The sequence below is a fragment of the Cornus florida genome, unplaced genomic scaffold, assembly GCF_030987335.1.
Source record: "Cornus florida cultivar Cherokee Brave unplaced genomic scaffold, ASM3098733v1 CherokeeBrave_3.0.0_Hap2_Chr04, whole genome shotgun sequence".
Taxonomy (NCBI): Eukaryota; Viridiplantae; Streptophyta; class Magnoliopsida; order Cornales; family Cornaceae; genus Cornus; species Cornus florida.
The window spans coordinates 106,105,521-106,125,845 of NW_026775574.1; the positions used below are offsets into that span (position 1 = coordinate 106,105,521).

At 38.6% G+C, this 20,325-nt stretch overlaps 1 protein-coding gene across 1 annotated transcript in view; it reads right to left on the reverse strand.

Moving 5' to 3' along the window:
• Window positions 1-18,673, reverse strand: part of LOC132304531 (formin-like protein 18) — a 38,330-nt gene extending 19,657 nt beyond the window's left edge. The window contains exons 1-6 of the mRNA XM_059802258.1: window positions 18,162-18,673; window positions 16,540-17,240; window positions 14,489-14,710; window positions 12,753-14,383; window positions 12,512-12,641; window positions 10,637-10,708 (exon numbers count right to left, since the gene is read on the reverse strand). Coding sequence (XP_059658241.1) covers window positions 10,637-10,708; window positions 12,512-12,641; window positions 12,753-14,383; window positions 14,489-14,710; window positions 16,540-17,240; window positions 18,162-18,246 — 2,841 coding nt within the window. The 5' untranslated portion in view covers window positions 18,247-18,673. The remainder of the gene's footprint in view (window positions 1-10,636; window positions 10,709-12,511; window positions 12,642-12,752; window positions 14,384-14,488; window positions 14,711-16,539; window positions 17,241-18,161) is intronic.
• Window positions 18,674-20,325: the final 1,652 nt, after the last annotated feature.

A 20,325-nucleotide genomic window follows, 5' to 3' on the forward strand; every position in this document is an offset into this window, starting at 1 on the left:
AATACTTGGGCAACAAACTGTTTCCTTATTTATATTTAACTTTCTGTGTAATTTCTTTATTACAAGTCTTCCCCAATTCACTTATAAATAGAGGTGGTTATTGTGAGAGAATGTAATGAAAGAGATGTAGCCATTTGGGATTTGTGTGTCGTGGATGTAAGCCCTAGTGGCTGAACCACAATATATCTTTGTGTTCTTCATTTTATATTTCTCTCTTCAATTTAAACATGGTATCAAAGCAAAGTTTATCATACCCTACTCTATACTCTACTCGTCTCGGATCTTCGGATCAACTCGTCTCATCTCCGATCTTCGGATCAATTTGTATCGGATCTCCGAATCAACTCATCTCAAATTTACTCATTTCAAACTCTCGACAATTTCAAATTTAATTTCAAGTTGGACAATTGAGTTAAATCCCCGTGTACCAACTTGAAGGGGTGTGCTGGAGAATAATTATAAGAGTGATTTAAGCCTTTAAATCACTCCTTGACAGAATGTTAATGTTGCTATACTTTGGCAACAAGCTATTTCCATATTTATATTTGACTTTCTATTTAATTCCTTTATTACAAGTCTTCCACAATTCAACTATAAATAGAGGTGGTTATTGTAAACAAAATCAAGAGAGAATGTAATGAAAGAAAGATAGCCATTTGGGATTTGTGTGGCGTGGATGTAAGCCCTAGTGGCTGAACCATGTTATATATTTGTGTTCTTCATTTTATATTTCTCTCTTCAATTTCAACACCTCTAATATTTCGACAAGGACCTAGCCAACTATGGATGCTTCCTTAAGTGGAGGTGTATTGAGCTATGAAGGGAATCTTGGATAAAACCCCTCTTCAGATGAACCCAGTGAAAACGGATGCAACAATTATTTGGTTTGTTTACAGTCATGCTTGCTATCACTTAAGGCTCATGGCTTATATGGCCATTTGACAGGAGTGAATAACAACTGAAACCATCAGACTCGCCTTATGATAATGGTTCTCATAAAACTCCTTAGTGATGATTTGACTGCTTCATTGTATGCAACAACATACCAGCCATGGTTATCTTCTCCTTGATACTGCTCATGCCATTTGGATGGTTGTTGCACAAACTTATTTGCAGATTGGGAATGAAGCTCAGGTTTATGAACTAAGGATAAATATCCATGATACGTTGAGTACTATACTGAACTTAATAGTCTATGAAAGAAGCTTGACTATTATCAAGGATTTCGGGCAGATTGTTTGAATGACACTGTCAAATTTCAAATTGATTTAAAAGGAACCAGTGTATGATTTTGTGGTTGGTATTAGTGGTGGATGCATCAAACAGAAAGAAAAACAAAGTCCTCTTGCAGCAGTAAAAGACTAGAACCAATTCAATCACCGTTGGAGCCAGATATCCCGGGAAATCTGGGAAAAGCTTGAGCAAAAGTTAATAATATGATAATATCTCAAAGTTGTATTGATTAAGACGTGTTAAAACAAATAAAAAGGGTCGTCCATTGTATAATACAACTGTTAATGACACTTAATTTTCTAGAAAGACCTTTAAGCTTTCAAGACAGCATTAATAACAACTTTTATTATTATTCCTATGACATCTTCACCTCCCCATACCATAATTGCTACCCAAATAAAAATACAACATATTGCATTAAACCAAATTATGGAAGGACAAAATTTCAAGGATGCTATGAATTGGCGTCATTTCATGTTTTTGTCAAATCAATAGCATCTGAAGGGCAATAACCACAAGGAATTTTAAAACCTTTTCGAATTCACACATTTTCTAATTTTAATATAATAATTCGTTTGTGTTAACCGAATTTTTTTTTTTTTTTGATAAGTTTGTGTTAACCGAAATATGGTAGCTTTAAATCATCCAATTTGACTTTATTTACACATATATTTAGGCATATAATTTGCAATGAATTTGAGTTTCCTTTCTTGTAATATTAACACGCACTCTTTTAGTATATAAATACCAGAACTGTGAATAAGTGATTTTTCTCATTCAAGCCTTTACATATTTCTCTTATATTTCTTCTTGGTATCAGAGCCATCACCTTTTCACAACCTCCAGCAGCCTTTCAGCTTATGTGAAGGACACCTAAGTCCTTTTCGCAACCAGCACAAGGCCACATGGTCTGCACAAGGGCCCTTGCGGCTAGTGCAACAAACACCCTAGGTTGTTTGCGACACCCTACCTACACATGGTCGTGTGAGTTGTTTGTTTTATGATCGAAAGCAAGTATTTCTAAGTTTTTGACAAATTTTTTTTTTTTTTTCTTCTAGGGTAGGGTTGGGTTCTGAACATTAAGGAGAAGACTAACTGGCTATATATAAGTGGGTAGTGCACCTAAAAAAAGTCTCTATTTGGACTTTTTGAGAATGGTCTAAGGAGACATTGTTAATTGTTTATGGACTGAAACTTTGATTAGTTGACAAGATTTGTGGTGTTTTGGAGTTGTTTATTGTCAAGTTACAGAGTATGGTAGCTTTAGAGTCCTCCACCGTTAATTCTCACGGCTCAAGTTCTATGGGTGGTGGTGCAATTTTTCCCACCAACTCATCAAAGAATCTAGGACTTCAGATCACTATAGCGAAGTTGGATGGTTTTAACTATTTGATTTGGGCACAGTCTGCTAGAATGTTCATTGGTGGGAAAGGCAAGATTGGTAATATTTTTTTTTTTTTGATAAGTAATTAAATAGTTATTTACTACTGACTGATGGAGTGGAGATTCGAAAGATTGGTTATATTACTAGTTCTGAGAACGAGCCAACTGATTTAGATAAGACGTATCCATAGTGGTTTGCATATAACGGCATGGTTATATCTCAGCAAGTCAATTCAATGCGGCCAGACATAAACATTGGCTATTTGTTTATGAAAATCGTAACATTACAACACACGTATTCTCGAAGGCAGAATAATGTAGGGATTTTTCGGTTGGGGCGAGATATCACCAGGATTGATTACTCGTGGTGACATGACAGATTCAAGTTACATCGCCAGGCTACATGCCATTTGGGAGGAGATGACTTATTATAATCCCTTCCACTCTTGGACGGATCCAAAGATTGCAATTTTATATGCGGGAATTGTGGAAAAGAATCAGGTGTTTCAGTTTCTTGCCAGATTTAACAATGAGTTTGAGTATGCTGGTGTTCTTTTGTTGGGCTTGTCTTCATACCCAACTTAAGAGGATGCATGCTCGTGTGTTGTAAGATGAGAGCAATCGGACTCATCCTTTAGGTGTTGCTCCTGCTAATCATTATGTTCTGGCAATTCTTGTTCCTAACGCTTCTCGCAATAATGTGTGGTGTGACCATTGCGAGAAGTTTGGTCACATCAAATCTCGTTGCACTAAATGGACGCCCACCGCAACAAAAGCAACAGTAGCCTCAATCCTTTGTGCATTCTGTTACAAAGTCAGACTCTTTGTCGACTCTTGACTACTCTGCTTCTTCATCCACTGCCACAAGTTAACTTGACTCAGGCTTGATTTGGACAAGTTCAAACAGTCAAATGGAGGCATCTTCCCAACCAACCTCCACTTATGCCCACTTAAGTTCTATTGCATTTGCACATAGTATATTTACATCTTTGGCACCATGGATCATTGATTCTGGTGCTTCAAACAATACGACTGGTATGAAGTTGGGTGGTCGTGGTATTAGACAATTGATTCCTTTTAATCACCTTGTCAGATGTGAGCGAGTTTGCAAGCCTATGAAGTTGGGTGGTCTTGCTATTAGACGATTGATTTGTGGAGATTCGGGAAGGAAAGGCATCGTCTTTGGCGAAGGTTAGTATCTTGTCGATATGGGGAAGACGTTGGCGGTTGGACTACACGCCTGGTTTCTATTACGGGAGGAGTTGGGGCATGGAAATCCATTCAGAAGGGATGGGATGCTTTTTCTTCTCATATTAGATTCAAAGTTCGTGATGGTAGATGCGTCCGTTTTTGGGAAGATCTTTGGTGTGGGGATCAACCATTATTTCGCACATTTCCCAGATTATATAGTATTGCAGTTGACAAACATGCCTACGTGGTTAACTGTTATCGGCTTGATAATAGTGGAATTACGTGGAATGTGCACTTTAGGCGGTCATTTCAAGACTGGGAGTTGAACGAGGTGAGTATTTTTCTGGACCAATTGTATCGGCAGGAAGGAATTGGTAGGGGGCATGACAATTTGATAAGGATTCCCTCTTCTCACGGTCATTTTGAAGTAAGATCCTTGTTCTTATGTCTGTCTAATTTTGTTAGCTTTGACTTCCCTTGGAAAACTATATAGCGCTCTTCGGCACCTACTAAGGTGGCATTCTTTGTGTGGACAGCTGTGTGGGATCAAATTCTGACGATTGATAATTTGAGGAAGAGGGGAAATTGTATTGTTAATTGGTGCTGCCTTTGCAAGCAAGATGGGGAATTTGTTAATCATCTTCTAATGCATTGCCCTGTGGCGTACGATTGTTGGAATCTTATTCTTAGACTGTTTGGCATGTGTTGGGTAATGCCACGTTCTACTAAGGATTTGATTCATGCTTGGAGAGGATGTCGCGTGAGCAGGGGTGTGCGCGATTATTGGAGAAATGTCCCACATTACGTCTGGTGGTCCATCTGGAATGAGAGAAATAGTAGAATGTTTGAAGGGAAGGAGTCATCTACGGCGACACTGAAACTTGTTATTATTCGCTCTCTCTTTAGTTATGTGAAGAGGAGTTCTTGCTCTTCTTTTGATGTTTTAATTACTTTTCTGGATTCTTTGGGGCCTTAGACCCCGATTCCTCTAATGTTTAAGGGACGCGTTCGTCATTTGAACGCCTTTTTTAATTTATTATTACTTATCAAAAAAAAAATACAATACGACTGGTATGTACTCCTTGAAGTTGCTGCTTGCAGTTATGCCAACTTACTCATTCTAATGCTTTAAACTCCGAGGAAAACCCAAGCCAAGCCGTGACAAACGAGGAAAGTCTAGTTAGCCGACTGAGGAACTCTTATAGTAATTGCTCTAGACATCACAAGGCACACCTCACGGATGGCTCTCTGTCTTCCATTGCTGTGAAGGGTCACATATACACTTCAAATACACTTCATGTTCTCCGTTTACTTGGTCAAATACACTTCATGTTCCACAACTTACTACTAATCTTATTTTTGTTAGCAGCGTTACTAAACAATTAAATTATAGTGTAACATTCTTTTCATCTCACTGTGTTTTTCAGGATCTCATATTGAAGCAAACGATTGGTAGTGAGCGTGAAGTGAACGGCCTATACGTGTTGGAAACTCCTTTGTTACCTTAAGCATATTCAGTTTCCTCTTCTAGTTCTATATCATCTAATAAAGCCTAACATATGCGCTGGCACTTGCATTTAGGACATATTTCTTTTGGTTATTTAAAACATTTGTTTCCTTCTTTATTTAGTAATGTGGCAATCTCAGATTTATCCTGTAAGACATGTCACCAAACTAAACATGTTTGTTCAAATTATTCCACTAGTAGTAATAAAACTACTTTAGTACTTTTTGATCTTGTTCATTTTTTTTTTTTTTCCAATGGCAACAAACTCACACAATCAAACCCTCACCATCCCCTTTGGGAGGAAGAGGAGATACCACTAGGCTGCACAGCCTTTGGAGATCTTGTTCATTCAGATGTGTGGGGGCCTTCTCCAATTACTTCTAATCTTGGATTTTGATATTTTATGTGGCTTATTGATGATCATAGCCATGTTGCATGGGTCTATCTAATGAAGACCAAAACTGAGGTGTACACTATCTTTAAAAATTGTGAAAATGATTCAAACTCAGTATGGTCGTGGCATTAAAAAATTCAAATCTGTTCATAGTACACTTATGGAGAGGTAAAACAGTAATGTACAAAATTTGGAATTGAGCATCAGATGTCTAATGTTCAAATCCCTCAACAGAATGGTCGTTACGAGAGAAAGAATCACCAAATTCTTTGCTTAGCCAGAGCAATCTGCATTGGCATAAATGTTCCCGTCATTTTGGAAAGATACAGTTCTTATAGTTGTCAACATCATCAATAGGAACCCTTCTATGGTTCTTAACTTTGCAACCCTACATCCCAATCAATCTCTTTTCTATATTCCCTCGTGGGTCTTTGGGTGTGTGTGTTTTGTTCAGCACTTAGGGCAGACTCATACAAAGCTTGACACCAAGACATTATGTGTTTTGGGGCTATTCTCGATATCAGAAAGGTTACAGGTGTTACCATCCTCCTAGGCGCCGACGGTTTATATCCATGGATGTCTCTTTTTTTTAGCATACACCATACTATAGTGGCTCATTTAGTTTTTAGAGTGGGTGGTTCCCATTGAACACAATTGATGATCACCTCGTTTCGCCTTCAACTCCTCTACCTTTTCTTGTTTCCTCTTCTACTTTTCCTCCTCATGATACCCCTCCAACAGGGGAAATTGTTCCTTTTCACAAGTCTACACTTGCAAACAACAAGCTTGAGCTTCTACTTCCCTTCAGGCACGAGCTCCACCTACTCAAGTTGTTGTTCCGCTTGATGATCGTCGTATTGCTCTTCGAAAGGGTAAACATTATTGTACTTGCCCTATTTCAAATTTTGTTTCTATTTGTGCTCTCTCACCCTCCTATCAGAGTTTTCTTGTTTATGTTGCCTCGGTTCCTTTTCCTTTTTGTGTTGCAAATGACTAGCACAACCTTAGTAGCGTGACACTATAACTAAATAACTGCATGCAGTTGAGAAAACTCAGACATAAGACATGGTTCTGCTTCCTATTGTTGGGTATTTGCAGTTAAGCATAATCCAGACAGGTCGGTTGCTCGCTATAAGGCCTGATTGGTTGCCTCAAACCCATACATATAGATTATCAGAAGACTTTTGACCCTGCTACCAAGATGAACACCATCCGCGTATTATTTTCCATTGCTATGAAGCCTTTGTTTCTGGTTTAGCGGGAGAATCAGATTGAAACTGGTTGGTGATTCAATTCCTATAGTTAATCATGGCTTGTTCTGTCACATTAGTTCTATTTGGGTGGAATTCAAAAGGTTCGGCCAATCAAGCTTGGTCCGGATAGTTAGCGAATTACATCTCAGACTCAAGAATAGTTCCCATCGCGGAATCTTGTTTAGTTTGTTCTTGGCCTCTAATTCAATTAGATGTCAAAAATGTCTTTCTAAATGGTGACTTACACGAGGTGTATATGGTTCCCCTTATGGGATATCACCCTCCTTCTCATTCCTGATGTCTTTATTGCTCTCTGTATGGCCTCCTCAAGCAGTCTCCTCCAGCTTGGTCTAATCACTTTGGCACTACTATGCTCCAGTTTGATTTCCAACAAAGTGCAACTCATCAAACTTTGTTGTTATGTCATTCGGGCGGTAAGACAGTTGCTCTTCTTGTGTATGTGGGTGTACTGTTCTTACCGGAGATGACATTACCAAGATTGCTAAGGTTAAGAGCTACCTTTGCCTCCAATTTGAAATTAAAGATATTGGTCCCCTTCAATACTTCTTGGGCATTAAGGTGGCTCACTCCAAGGCTAGCATTTTGATCACTGAGTGAAATATGCTTTTGACTTGCTTTCTGCTTTTAGCTAGCTTGGCGCTTGTCTAGCTAATACCACGATTGGCCAGAATCATCGGTTGGCTGATGTAAGGGGGAGTTATTATTAAATGTTGGACGGTTTTAACGACTTGTTGGGAAACTCATCTATCTATCCATGACCTCAAGCTGACATTGTGCTTATGTCAGAAGTGTCATGAGTCAATTCATGCACTCTCCTCGCACCCGGTACCTTGATGCAGTTATCGGATCCTTCACTAGCTGAAGGGGTGTCCGAGCTGTGGTATTTTGATTGCCAATTATGGATTGAAACCCAAACAATGTTGATTATGCATGATCAATTTCAGACAAGAGGTCAACTTATGGTTATTGTACTATTGTTGGTGGCAACTTGGTTACCTGGCGCAGTAATAAGCAAGATGTTGTCTCTCAATCGAGTGCAAAGGCAAAGTATAAGGCTATGGCTCTTGAAGTGTATGAGTTGCAATGGCTAAAAACGTAGATGAAAGAAGTGTCACTTTCATTTTCACTTTCCTATAACAAGAAGTCTGCCATTAGGACTGCAACAAATTATGTTCAGCATGACAAGACCAAGGATATAGAGGTTAACCAACACTTCATTCGAGAGAAGATCATTTCCAGTCAGATTTGCACTCCATTTGTCACTACCTCTCAGCAGCTTGCAAACATTCTTACTAAGCATCATCAAGACCGTGTTTGAGGATGCATTGTACAAGTTGGGAGTCTCAGATATCCACACACCAACTTGAAGGGGAGTATTAGCCAAGATATAATACCCTAGAATCATGGAATTTGACTTTATTTAAGCATATATTTAGGCATAGAATCTGCAGTGATGTTATTTAGTTTCCTTTCTTGTAATATTAACGAGGTAAGTGCAAAAAACACCCCTGAAATATACTTTTCATAGTACTTTTACCCCCTATTTAAAAAGGTGTGCAAAAAACACCCCTATTCTTTTCACATTGTGCGAAAACACCCCTCAATCAAAAATTTGATATAAATTAGTACTATAATGCCAATTTTACCCTTTTACTCTTCCAAAAATGCCCATACCAAACTTTGAACCGATTCAATCTCAAACTAGTTTAGGATAAGGAAATACCTGTAACCAAACGTCCTTTTTCTCCTTACACCTTTCTTCACAGAAGGCTACTGTAATGGTCCATTAACAATTTTCGACGAGCAACGCCGCCAAGCATGATGGCGATCAATAGCTACAAGGAAGATGGTGGAACGACAACGGCGAGTTCTGGGGCCGCCGAAGGTACCGGCGGCAGCGACAGTTCTGGCGCAGTCGGTGGCTAGTTCGTGGCGTACAGCATGGCGGCGTAGTTCCCGGAGGCGGTGGCACGGGTGATGATAGGATACCCCATATTTTCTCTCTTTCTATAAACCACAAGCTCTATTTTTCACAGACATACATACGGATACGGTCATGTATATATATACATATATGGGGAAGAAGATGAATTTGGGGAAGAAAATGAATTTGGGGAAGAAGATGGATTAAGGTCGCAAAGATGGGGATGATCTCACCGTCCAATAGAGTCGCAAAGATGATTGACGCCGGTGAGCTATGAATTTATCGGTGAGGAAATGGGTCTAACGCGTCGTCAAAATTCGTGTCACAACCATTCTCTATCTTCATCCTCCACACCACCACCGCAACTTTCACCACAACAGCCACTATTTGTCTCTCTATTTGCCACCACCATAGCCACCAACCCCATATTTTCTCTTTCTACAAACCACAAGTCCTAATTTTCACATACATACATACGGTCATGTATATATATACATAAATGGAGGCGGCAGCCAAGAGCAACGAAGAGGATGATTGCAGATCGCAGTGAAGTAATCGCTACCGTTGCGATACGCCACCGAAGGTACTGGCGGCGACAGCAACAGTTCTAGCGCACTTTTGAAAGTGTGGTGGACTCACTTTTGAATCCGCAGATCTTTGGCGCAACCCAATAGTGTTCTCAAGACCTTTCACAAAACTCAAACATTGATATTACGCGACCCCAACAGTTCACTGATCAAGCAGCGTTCAACAATGCCAATACCCTATATCTATTTCAGTCTCCTTTTCATCATAAGAAAAAGGAGAAATTGATGATTTGGTTCAACACTTCATCATCCATGGTTGTCAAATCCGGTCCGAACCGAAAGTGCTCCGTACGTAGATGATGGTGAAGCTTCGCCGGTGGGTCTTGATGTGCCGGTTCGGCAATTTTTTTTTTCCTCATTGTATTGGAGTTGAAGAAGATGGGTTGTGGGTACTTTTTAGTCATTTTACATCATATAATTTTTTTTTTATATTTTATAAAATGTGTCACTAAGGACAATTTAGTCCAATTTTATCCTAAATGTGTAAGGAGGACCTATTTGCACAAATGTCATAGTTTAGGGGTGTTTTTTGCACGAGAGGGGTGCAATATGCACTGTATGCATACTTCAGGGGTGTTTACTGCACTTGACCCTTGTGCTCTTTTAGTATATAAATACCAGAGCTATGAATGAGTAATTATGCTCATTCAAGCCTATAGTTATTTCTCTTGTATTTCTTCTGTTTGACATAACTATCTATAGTTTTACTTGGTCTAAACTAAACTACAAGATTTTGATACAATTTAAGTCACAAGTCATAGAACATTCAATTCAAAAACAAAATTCTTAATTTCCCAAATAGACCATTTAGAGCATGGATTCAATAATTAGGTTAAACTCAATATGGATCATAAAATTGCCGGCACATGGATCCTACATGTTATCAGTTGGGTGTCAAGGTGTAATAATATGCCATGGAGATGGAGAATATTTGGTAACATATACATTCATGTGAGAGAAAATCATGTCATCCATTAACTCAAACAAATAATCACATTACTAATTGCCATCTTCAAAGATAAACCTTTAAGTTATCTCTTACAAAGAAACAAATTCTAACTAAAACTACAAAGGAGCATTTAATCACAAATGGAGGGAAAACAATATATATATATATATATATATGCAGAAGCTTTAGCCTACCATCAAATGAGGCAAAGGAACTTTAACTTTTGAAAGCATGATCTCACAATTATATGCCCTCCTAAGCTCGATCTGCAAGAAACATTATATATTTCATGAGGCAACAAACACAATAGATATTTTGCAAAAGATGATAATTTTATAACAAAAAACAACCATCACCACCATCACCAAGCCTTTTTCCCAATTACTTGGACTCGGCTACATGAATCCTTCGTTTCCATTCCGCTCTATTGAAGGCCATAGCCTCGGTCAATTCACATGCTATCATGTCTTTATTTACTAACCCAGTCTATCTAAGAGTGTTCGGCTTACCCTTATGAAGAGTACTCTTTTGAATCTCCCTATGCATAATTTATCTTTATTTCAAATACCCTCATCCGTGGTGAAAACGACTGAGAAGTTGTAGAAGAATATTTTGTGCGTGGGGGGGAAGGGGGTGGAATGGGATATGAGTTAAAAGTATCATTTAATTACCTGGACCAAGATGTGCAAGCCCATGCATGTGGTGCTGATTGGGGGGGGGAAGGGGGGAATCTTAAGTGGTTTAACTAGGCCTTGTTGAGAAAATAATTGCAGAGATATGGTTTAGAAAGGAATCAATTGTGGAGTAGGATCATTGAGTGCAAGATTGGGGAGTTGTAGGGTGGTTGGTGTTCTGGGGAAGTTCATGGCTCGGCCGTTGTGGGTGTGTGGAATCCATAAGAAAGGGTTGGGATGAATTACCTAACACATACGATTCAAGATGCATAGTGGGAGGCGGATCAGATTATGGTTGGATGCTAGAACTCTTGCACGTGTATTCCCTAGATTGTTCAGGGTGGCGATTGACAAAAATAGCATGGTGACCAACTGTTATCGTCATGTTAACAGAGCGGTGACATGGGATTTTCAGTTTGCCAGGCCGGTTCAGGATTGGGAATTGGAAGAGGTTATAACTTTAATTGATTTGATCTATCGACAGCCAGTGAACATTGAGGCCAATGATATGTAGTGCTGGAGAGGAGCCAGGCAGGATGGATTTGCAGTCAATTTGTTTTTCAGGCACTCCAAGGAGATTCAGAGATCGCATATGCATGGAAAGCAGTGTGGAAAATTCTGACCATGGACAACTTGAAGAAGCGGCCTAAGATAGCAGTCAATTGGTGTTGGCCATGTGGTATGTGCAAGGGAGCTAAGGAAGCAATGACTCGCCTCTTATTGCATCGCCTAGTAGCAAAAGATGTTTGGGATGTAGATTGACTAGAGAGCAATTGGAAAGGAGGCCAATTTTTTTATTGCACATTTTTTGGAAATAATTCCATTACATGAAAGAGCAAGAAGCAGAATGTACAAACAAGATCAAGTATAGATCTATGTTGCATCCATCATGTGAGATGCTTTAGGTTGAGTGCTATTTGAAAGAGATGCAATTGTTTGTCATATAGCTATGAATGTGACCAAACATACCAAGATGGATGGCCACATTAAGCATGGAGATTCCAACCTATCGCCATCAGCCCAAACATGGTATGAGGTGTTGACTTTAAGAGATAATCAAATCAAGAGTAAAGTATGAGAACAAGAAAAAGAGAAGAAATAGGATGAGAGAAAAAGAGAGAGCGATGGGGAAAGAGAGAAAGAATGAAAGAATACTTTCATCCTTCCACCACATTCTATTTATACTAAAAAGTTTCAGAAATTACACATAAGCGCCCAACGTTATATAAGTAAAAACAGATAAGCCCCTAACAACATGACGTACGTAAGTTGAAGGTTCTATGAGATTGACAAAGAAAGCTCTAATGAAGCACAAGAACGGAATAGACAATCAGATCAAACAAAATAAATGAAAGTGACAATATACTACACTTTTGAAAATTAAATATTACATACCAGCTGGACTTTATCTGATTTAGGTCCTGAGGCACGCCGATTTGATTTCCCACCTGTGCTTCCATGATCTGAATTTGGAACAGTTGCTGAGAAAAGACTCTCAAGTTCAGACATGTCAAACTCAGGAGCCCTGGCACAGACAAAACAGAAAGAGAACAATACAAGAAAATTTGAATGAGCAGACAATAATTGGCCAGAAGAGGGTAGGGCAGGGGAGATGCCAAGAAAAAATTGCAATTACTTGGAAGCTTCATCAGATTTTTGTGCCTCAGCCCATAGGCTTCCCTGCATGGCCCTTGTTAACTTCAACCAGTGGTACGGTTTTAGGTTACTCTTCTTTGATTGAGTCTGATTCCTGGAACTTGAACGTGATTGCAACCTAATCTTCGCACTGGAAGGTGGTCCAGGAATTGGAGGTATATTTCCGTTACTGCCTGCAGAATGAGATTGTGGAGGCCCACCACCAGATTTTGATAACCCATTGGCAAATGAAGCAGGCGGAGGTGGTACAGGTGGGACATGCGGAGAATTCTTAGACATAGGATCCTTTGGAGCACCATTGAGAGGAGGAGGTGGTGGTGGTGGCACTGAAGATGCAGTAGGGCTGGAGTATGCCCCAGAACGTAGAGGAGGTGGAGGTGGAGGAGGAGGGCCAGCCACAACTGCAGAGATTTTTTTAGGCAGCAGTGAAGAACAGGTAGCTGACGAGGAAACCCCAAAGGGTGTAGGTGGAGGAGGAGGGGGAGGAGGAGATGACTTCTTAATAGTGGGTGATTGAGCCACCCCCGAGGAAGAAGGGGATTGAGGAAGAGGAGGAGGAGGAGGAGGAGGGGGAGTTGAAAATGAGTTTATGGGTGAGGAAGACGGTGCTTCTCCTGCAAAAGAAGGTGGTGGAGGAGGAGGAGGGGGAGGGGAACCTGGAAATGAATTCTTGACAAAGGGAGATGGAGATACCCCAGATACAATAGAGGGTGGGGGGAGAGGAGGAGGAACTACAAATGACTTTCCACTACTACCCTGAAGTGAGGTTTCAGAGTGTTGGGTAGATAAGGAATGAGGTTCTGAAGTTGATCGATGAAGAGCGGCTGATGGTGGAGGTGGAGGAGGACGAGCGATTGCAGAAGTTTTCATTGTGGTAGTACGAACCTCCTCAGAAAGTTGCAATGAGGGAGGTGGTCGTGGTGGTGGTGAAATCAAAGCAAATCCGGGCTGCAAAGGTTTAGATACACGTGGAAGAGGAACTGAAGCAGCAAGAGGTGGAGATACCGTCACTGGATGAGTGATTTCTTTAATTTTAGATTCTGTACTATCATGCAATAAAGCTGTAATGCCAAGGGCCGACGGTGCACTGTGATATCTTGAGATATGAACAGGGGAACCTTGCAGTGAATTACCAAGTGAAGCAGGAGTGGATAGAGGAGTCTGAGGTATTCGCTGGGAAATAATCTTAGATTGAGCAGGCCGTTGAACAGAAACCTGCAGTTCTTGGGGCTCAATCTTCTTCATCATCGAGTTCACACCAAGAGATGATTTCGTAGAGTGTATAGATTGTTCACCGGAAGGCGCGTACGGGGAACTACTTTCTGATGTCTCGAATTTTGTTTTCCCCATAACCTTTTCAGGAGTTGGTTCCTGTAGCACACTGCCTCTCTTAGCACTGTTGGGAGAGCCAGTTTCCAATTTTTCTTGGAGAATATTGATTTTGTGGAGCACATTTAGTGCTACATCCGACTTTGGATCCAGCCAATCCACATTGCTGAAAATCTCTTGAACTTTAGAAAATGCTTCAATAGGAAGACCTTCTTTCTCCTCAAAACCAGGCAAATCAATTGTAATAAGTGAAGATACAGCATCCATTTCTGAAAAAAGAATCTTAATACAGGAAATATATATATACATATCAGAAACTCGCCACCCAGGAAAACAGAAATGGTGCAGCATTAAAACATCATCAAGAAGAGGGGAAAAGATTAATACCTCTGTTCTGAAGTCCTTGGGAAATTGATCTCTAGCATCCCATAAGATATCGATTTCATCACGATTAAGCATTAAAATATTTGATCTAATAAAGGCTGTGTTGAACATGACTCGAAACATCATCTCCTCGCGTTCTAGATCATTATCCAAGCTAATACACTCGAGCACAACATCACCTTGTATATGGCAATGTATGTCAATTTTAACTAGTTCACAATCTGCCTGCAAGCAAAATATGAAAATGTCCAAAAGAGAATAAAAATTATAAAAAATAAATAAATAAATAAAATCATGCACTAAGCTTGACAAAAGAAGATAAATGAATGAAGTAGAGAATGGAAGCAAAAAAAAAACTCTAAAATAATTCCTCGAACCCTTTAGGTTCTCAATAATTATAAAGAACGTCTTACCACAGGCAATGCTTGTCATATACAAAATAGCTCTTCTATGTATGGTTGTGGTCATAAATGTCAGTTGATCTTAACTTTTGAATTTGGCAAATGACAAATCCAGATAGACTACATTTCAATAAAACTGAAAGAAATTGAAAAAGTACCAGTATGCACACAAGGCCTTTACAATCCGACATACCCAGAACCAGATACAAAGTTGACAGGCATGACCAACAAATAAAGAAATTAGCATATTCCCAATTCACTACAACTTCCTGACAAAAGTTTTTCATATTGTGTTCCTTCCTAAAATTGTTAAATCAAAATGGCCGTAGTAGTGCTGTACTACCATGTTTCATACTAAACGTTACATATACACATCACTTCACCTAAGTTATAGATCAAGAAAAAACAACTTTCAATCACGTCCCATGTATGGATATTTTAGGACAAGACAAACCCGACAATTACACAGTCATGCATCCAACACACATGCCCATGTTCGTTTCACATAGTATGTCCCCAAGCTAAGCTCCAAATTCCTGTGCCAGTTTCACAATCAGATTTGGATTCACTCATTATCAAGACCATTACCGCTAAGTTTAATTGGACCCTACATAGCAATCTATATCGCAACTGGAGACTGCAAATTCCCTAAAACAGAACTCACCAATGTTATGATCTTATTCCAGTATGCTATGTAAACTTCTTTTCTGACAGTTAGATCACAGTGACTGTCTTGGGAGAAATTTATTTATTTAATCATCTTATCAGGCAAACATTTTCCAACAAGCAAATTATGAATGGGCCCAAATTGTATAAGGGTATTAATAACTTTCATGCCTTTCTTCAAAAAGGAAATCATAATTATTTTAATTTCAGTGTTGTATGAACAAATTTGAAACCATGATTATACATTAGAGACATAATATGTCAGTCACTTGTTTGTGCACAAAGCCCTTCGTAGTTTTCCGCATGTAAGCTTCTTTTTCTCTTCCCTCATGAACTTCAAATGGTCCATCCCAATTGGGTGACAATTTTCCAAGGGGGGGAGTTGGAGGGGGCCAGATCACCAAGACTGAAGGATCAAGCCTTGACATGCTTGTTGTAGGATTGAGCAAATCTTTTATTCTGAGCCTGCAAATGATCCAGAGCTCTCAATCGCTCTTCGTCCACATCATCTAACGTTGTGTGAAGTGACTTAGAGCCCTATACTTTTGTTTTGGGGCCTTTCTAGATTCAATAAGGACGTATATATCACTCTCCACAAGTGCAGTAGATGAACTTTTTCAGAAATGGCATGAACGACAATAGGATTCAAAAGATTTCAGAGTTTATAGACATACATGGCATCAATAAGTCACATCATAATTCAAAAAAAGTTCTTTTTGGTAAGCAGTGAGCAAAAGGAAAGGCATACAATTAACAGAGGAAATTCTTGTACACATACACAACTGTACAGGAGTGTCAATCAAAAATCTTATTAAATCATAACTACTTCAAGATTGTCACAGGATGAAGCAAGAGCATCTTATTTAACTGAACTGAGACAAAACTTATGAAATTGGCATAAGAAAATGTCCTTGTAATCCACCAAGAACAAATATAAAACATAGAAAAGTAAATCATGCAAACAAGAGCAAAGAGAATGAGAACCACCTGCTTGTAATGCCGAACAGTTTTGCTCCTCTTCAGTGTCGAGAACAGCACTTTAGGAGTCCGATCAGCGGCCATAAAAGGATCCTGTCCATAGATTCTAAATATTGGGCGGCAACCCCCCTCCCCATCCATGTTAGGAAGGATTCTAAGAATGATGCAATCCAATGTAAGTGCCCTATCCAGTGGTGGCCATTCTGTACCCACATGCCTTCTTGAGACATACTGTAGGTACCTCAATTGTGATGGTAATGGATTCAGTGGCGACATCAATTGCACAAGTTCCTGAGGTGCTTGCTTGTAAATCATGTCCAACGTTTTTTGCTCCCCGGTATATTGTTTCCTATAAATCAAGAGGGCAGCTAGCATGAAGGCCAAAACTGGCCACCCACCACGCTCACAATGCATTAAAAGCACATTACGCTGCCCAAGTGAAAGCCAACTTTCACTTGATCTTAGAAAATGGTGGATCATCTCCATTGTGAGTAATGGACAGCCTTCATAGTGTCGAGGATAGTCCATTACAGTCATATCATACTCAGACAATATGTTATCAATCTGGCTCTGATTCCCTCCCTCTCGGAAGTTAAACACCATAAATGAAGCATCGGCAAAGTATTCGCGGAGTTGTTGCACTATTCCTCCAATGTATACTTTGTATTCATCCTCTTCCAAAACATCCGTAGTAAAGCAGCAATCAAAGACTATACATTTACAGCAGCCATAGCAACCATATGAGTTAAAAATCATTTTCAAACACTTTCATAGGGCCCAAAATGCAATATATATAATGCATGCCGCTAATCCCTTTCTTCATGCAAGCGAATATATGCACCACAACTCATGTGTAATCATAATCAAACTACATGGAGATTACATTTATACAAATATGTAAATGCATGCATAACGATTGTCCACGTAAAAATTAATATGCATGCACACTTTCCATATGTAATTGAATGTGCAAAAATGCATGCATACAAGCAGAGAGAATAGAGATTAAAAAATGAGGTAAAGGAAGAGTTTTATGTTAAACATATTTTCTCGATCAAAGAAAATATACTACTTACAGTTCAGTTACTTATGTTCTAATACAAACAAATATTAAAAACTAAATATACAAGTTTTTTTAACTCGATGAGATTTGTAAATCGATAAAATAAAATTAGCAAGATTAAACCAAAGGTAGTAATAGATAGAATTTTCAAGGGGAGCATGAGACATCAACGTGGCCTATGTACAAATTTCGACTCAGTTTCAATCACTTAAATTACTAGCTCCACTAAAGCAAATTCCACCTCGAGAAGTACACAATCCCATTCTTTGTACTTCCAAAGCATAATGTAGAGTTCATAAAGAAGAAGCAAGTCTCTCAATCTATAACATGTTAGCTACACATTAGAAAATCTTAATTGGAATTCTAGGCATAATTACACGAATTGCACGAGAAATCCCACAATAGTAACTACTCTTATAAATTCATGGCCTACACTGATACTCAATACATGTTAAATTTGGAAAACAATTAATGAACACCCATGAATCTTCAAACTACAAGAACCAAAATTCATCCAAATTGAATTACAAATAAATAAATTTAAAAATAAATAAATAAATAAACATACCAAATACCCTTTCAGAGATCTCCAGAAGCCCATCAGGAGGTTTCCGATAGAAAAATTTACGGAATATCCCCATTTTCGCCGACATCCAAAAGAGTCACCAGCAGCAAACCCTAAAATTGAACCCACATTGCACCCAAACTCATGCCCGTTTCAGCTCAAATGCACAAGTCATAAAATTTTCAATACAGAAATACGTATATAAACGCAAATGTATATAACGTGTCATCATTACAGAATTGAAGAGAGTGTGGATTCGGGAACCAGGTATGGATTTTGCTGGACCGCGAAGGAACACTTTTTTCTTGAATACGTCTTCACATTCACACTTGAATCAGAAACTTGGCTTTGTATGGGAGAAACCAGGAGAGACACGCACATGGAGAGAGAGGGAATGTGGGTCTTAGAGAGAGAAATGTTGTACTGTTTTAGAGAGAGAAAGACATGGATTGTTCTAGTTAATGGATAGGATCTGAGTTTTGTCTGTGTCTCTATCTGTTTGTTTAATACGTTTGTATGTATTTGGGCGATAACTGGATCACACACAATGACAATGATGTCCGATGTTCCTTTTAATAATTCTCACCAGTCTCTTTCGCACCTTCTCTCTCTCTAGATCAGATTGCTACTTGCTTTGGCACGTGTGTTCCCAAAAGGCAAAAGCGACACGAATCAAATGTATTTACCCGATCAAATCGAGGATAGTTTGGTCATATGCAACGCTAAGTCGAGACATTAATTCTGTGTTACAAAAAGAATAACATTTGCCATGTTCCAGCCAATCACAACTCCTATATAAATTTTACTGTACAATTATAGTTGATGGGAATTATGTAATCTTGGACCAAATAAAAAAAATTGGGAATATATATGTTGAAGTTAAAGTATTAATTTGACATACTTATTTAGATTTTAAGTGTAAAGTTTCTTTACCGAAATATTATCCAATTTCAAATAAAAATGCATTATCCAATTTATTGCATTATCAAACTCATTTATTTAGAAAGTAAAATAACTCTAGGATGAAATAAACTCAAGGCTTATTTGTTACGCGTTTTGTTTGTGCGTTTTCATTTTAATTCGAAACAAAACAAGTTTTTGTTTTGGTGTTTTGAATAATAATTGAATGTATGTTTGGAAATGTTTATTTTTTGCAAATTTTTTGGAAACAAAAATATAAAGCATGTTTGGTAAAAAAAATGTTGCAAATTAAAAAATAATAATAATAATGCCTAGTTTTAAAAGGTCATATTATTATTATTATTTTTTTTCCACTCTTCATTGCTATAGTGCAAAAACATGTAAAAACACCAAATTAGTATTTCGACTTTTACTCGCTACATAAAACGAATGTTTTGGCACTATACAAAACAAAATATTTTTTACTAAATGCGTTATTTTTCATTGTTCACTCCTATAGTGTCTAACAAAAATAAAAACACCAAAAACAAAAACAAAACACATACCAAATATACCCTTAAAGATGGAAAAATAGTTCTTATGAATATTGTCGCGCCTAGGAACTCGTCGGCGTAGGTAATTGTGATCACAGCAGGGGCCTGCCGAGAGGGGTCTTGGCTAGTTTTTGTGATGTTCTCTAACCTGAACGTAACAGGAGTGGAAGACGTGATATAATGAGTACCAATATGTTCAGAGTCACCACATAACATTGAGTTTTGATATGTTAAAACATTTAATGTGGAATGGAATGGAATCTGAACCCAAATATGACTTCTACTAGTCAACATGAACTAAATCAATGGATTTAGATGTTTTTATTAGAGAAGATGTTATGCACCCAAGACACCCATAGAAAGTACGGTTACTTACTTTACTTTCGTGTTGCTTGTGAATGTGACTTTAGCAAAATGGTTGGACCAATTCAATCAATGAAAGGGTCTGAGTTCTGAGTAAGTATGCCTTGAAGGCAAGGGTATGCAAGACATGAAAAATGTGAGTGTGGGGTGACCGAATTCGAGATATACCTAAGTTGTTTATGTAACTCAATCATTATTAATGCTATGGTGAGAATAAAGCCAAACTTGGTTCATTTTAATGAATTAGACTAAGGAAGAGAGGATGTGATGGAGTATGTGTAAAAATATGAGATGAAAGATGTGGGTGGTGGGACTGAACCTAAAGATGATTCACAGTGCCTGTGTATCTT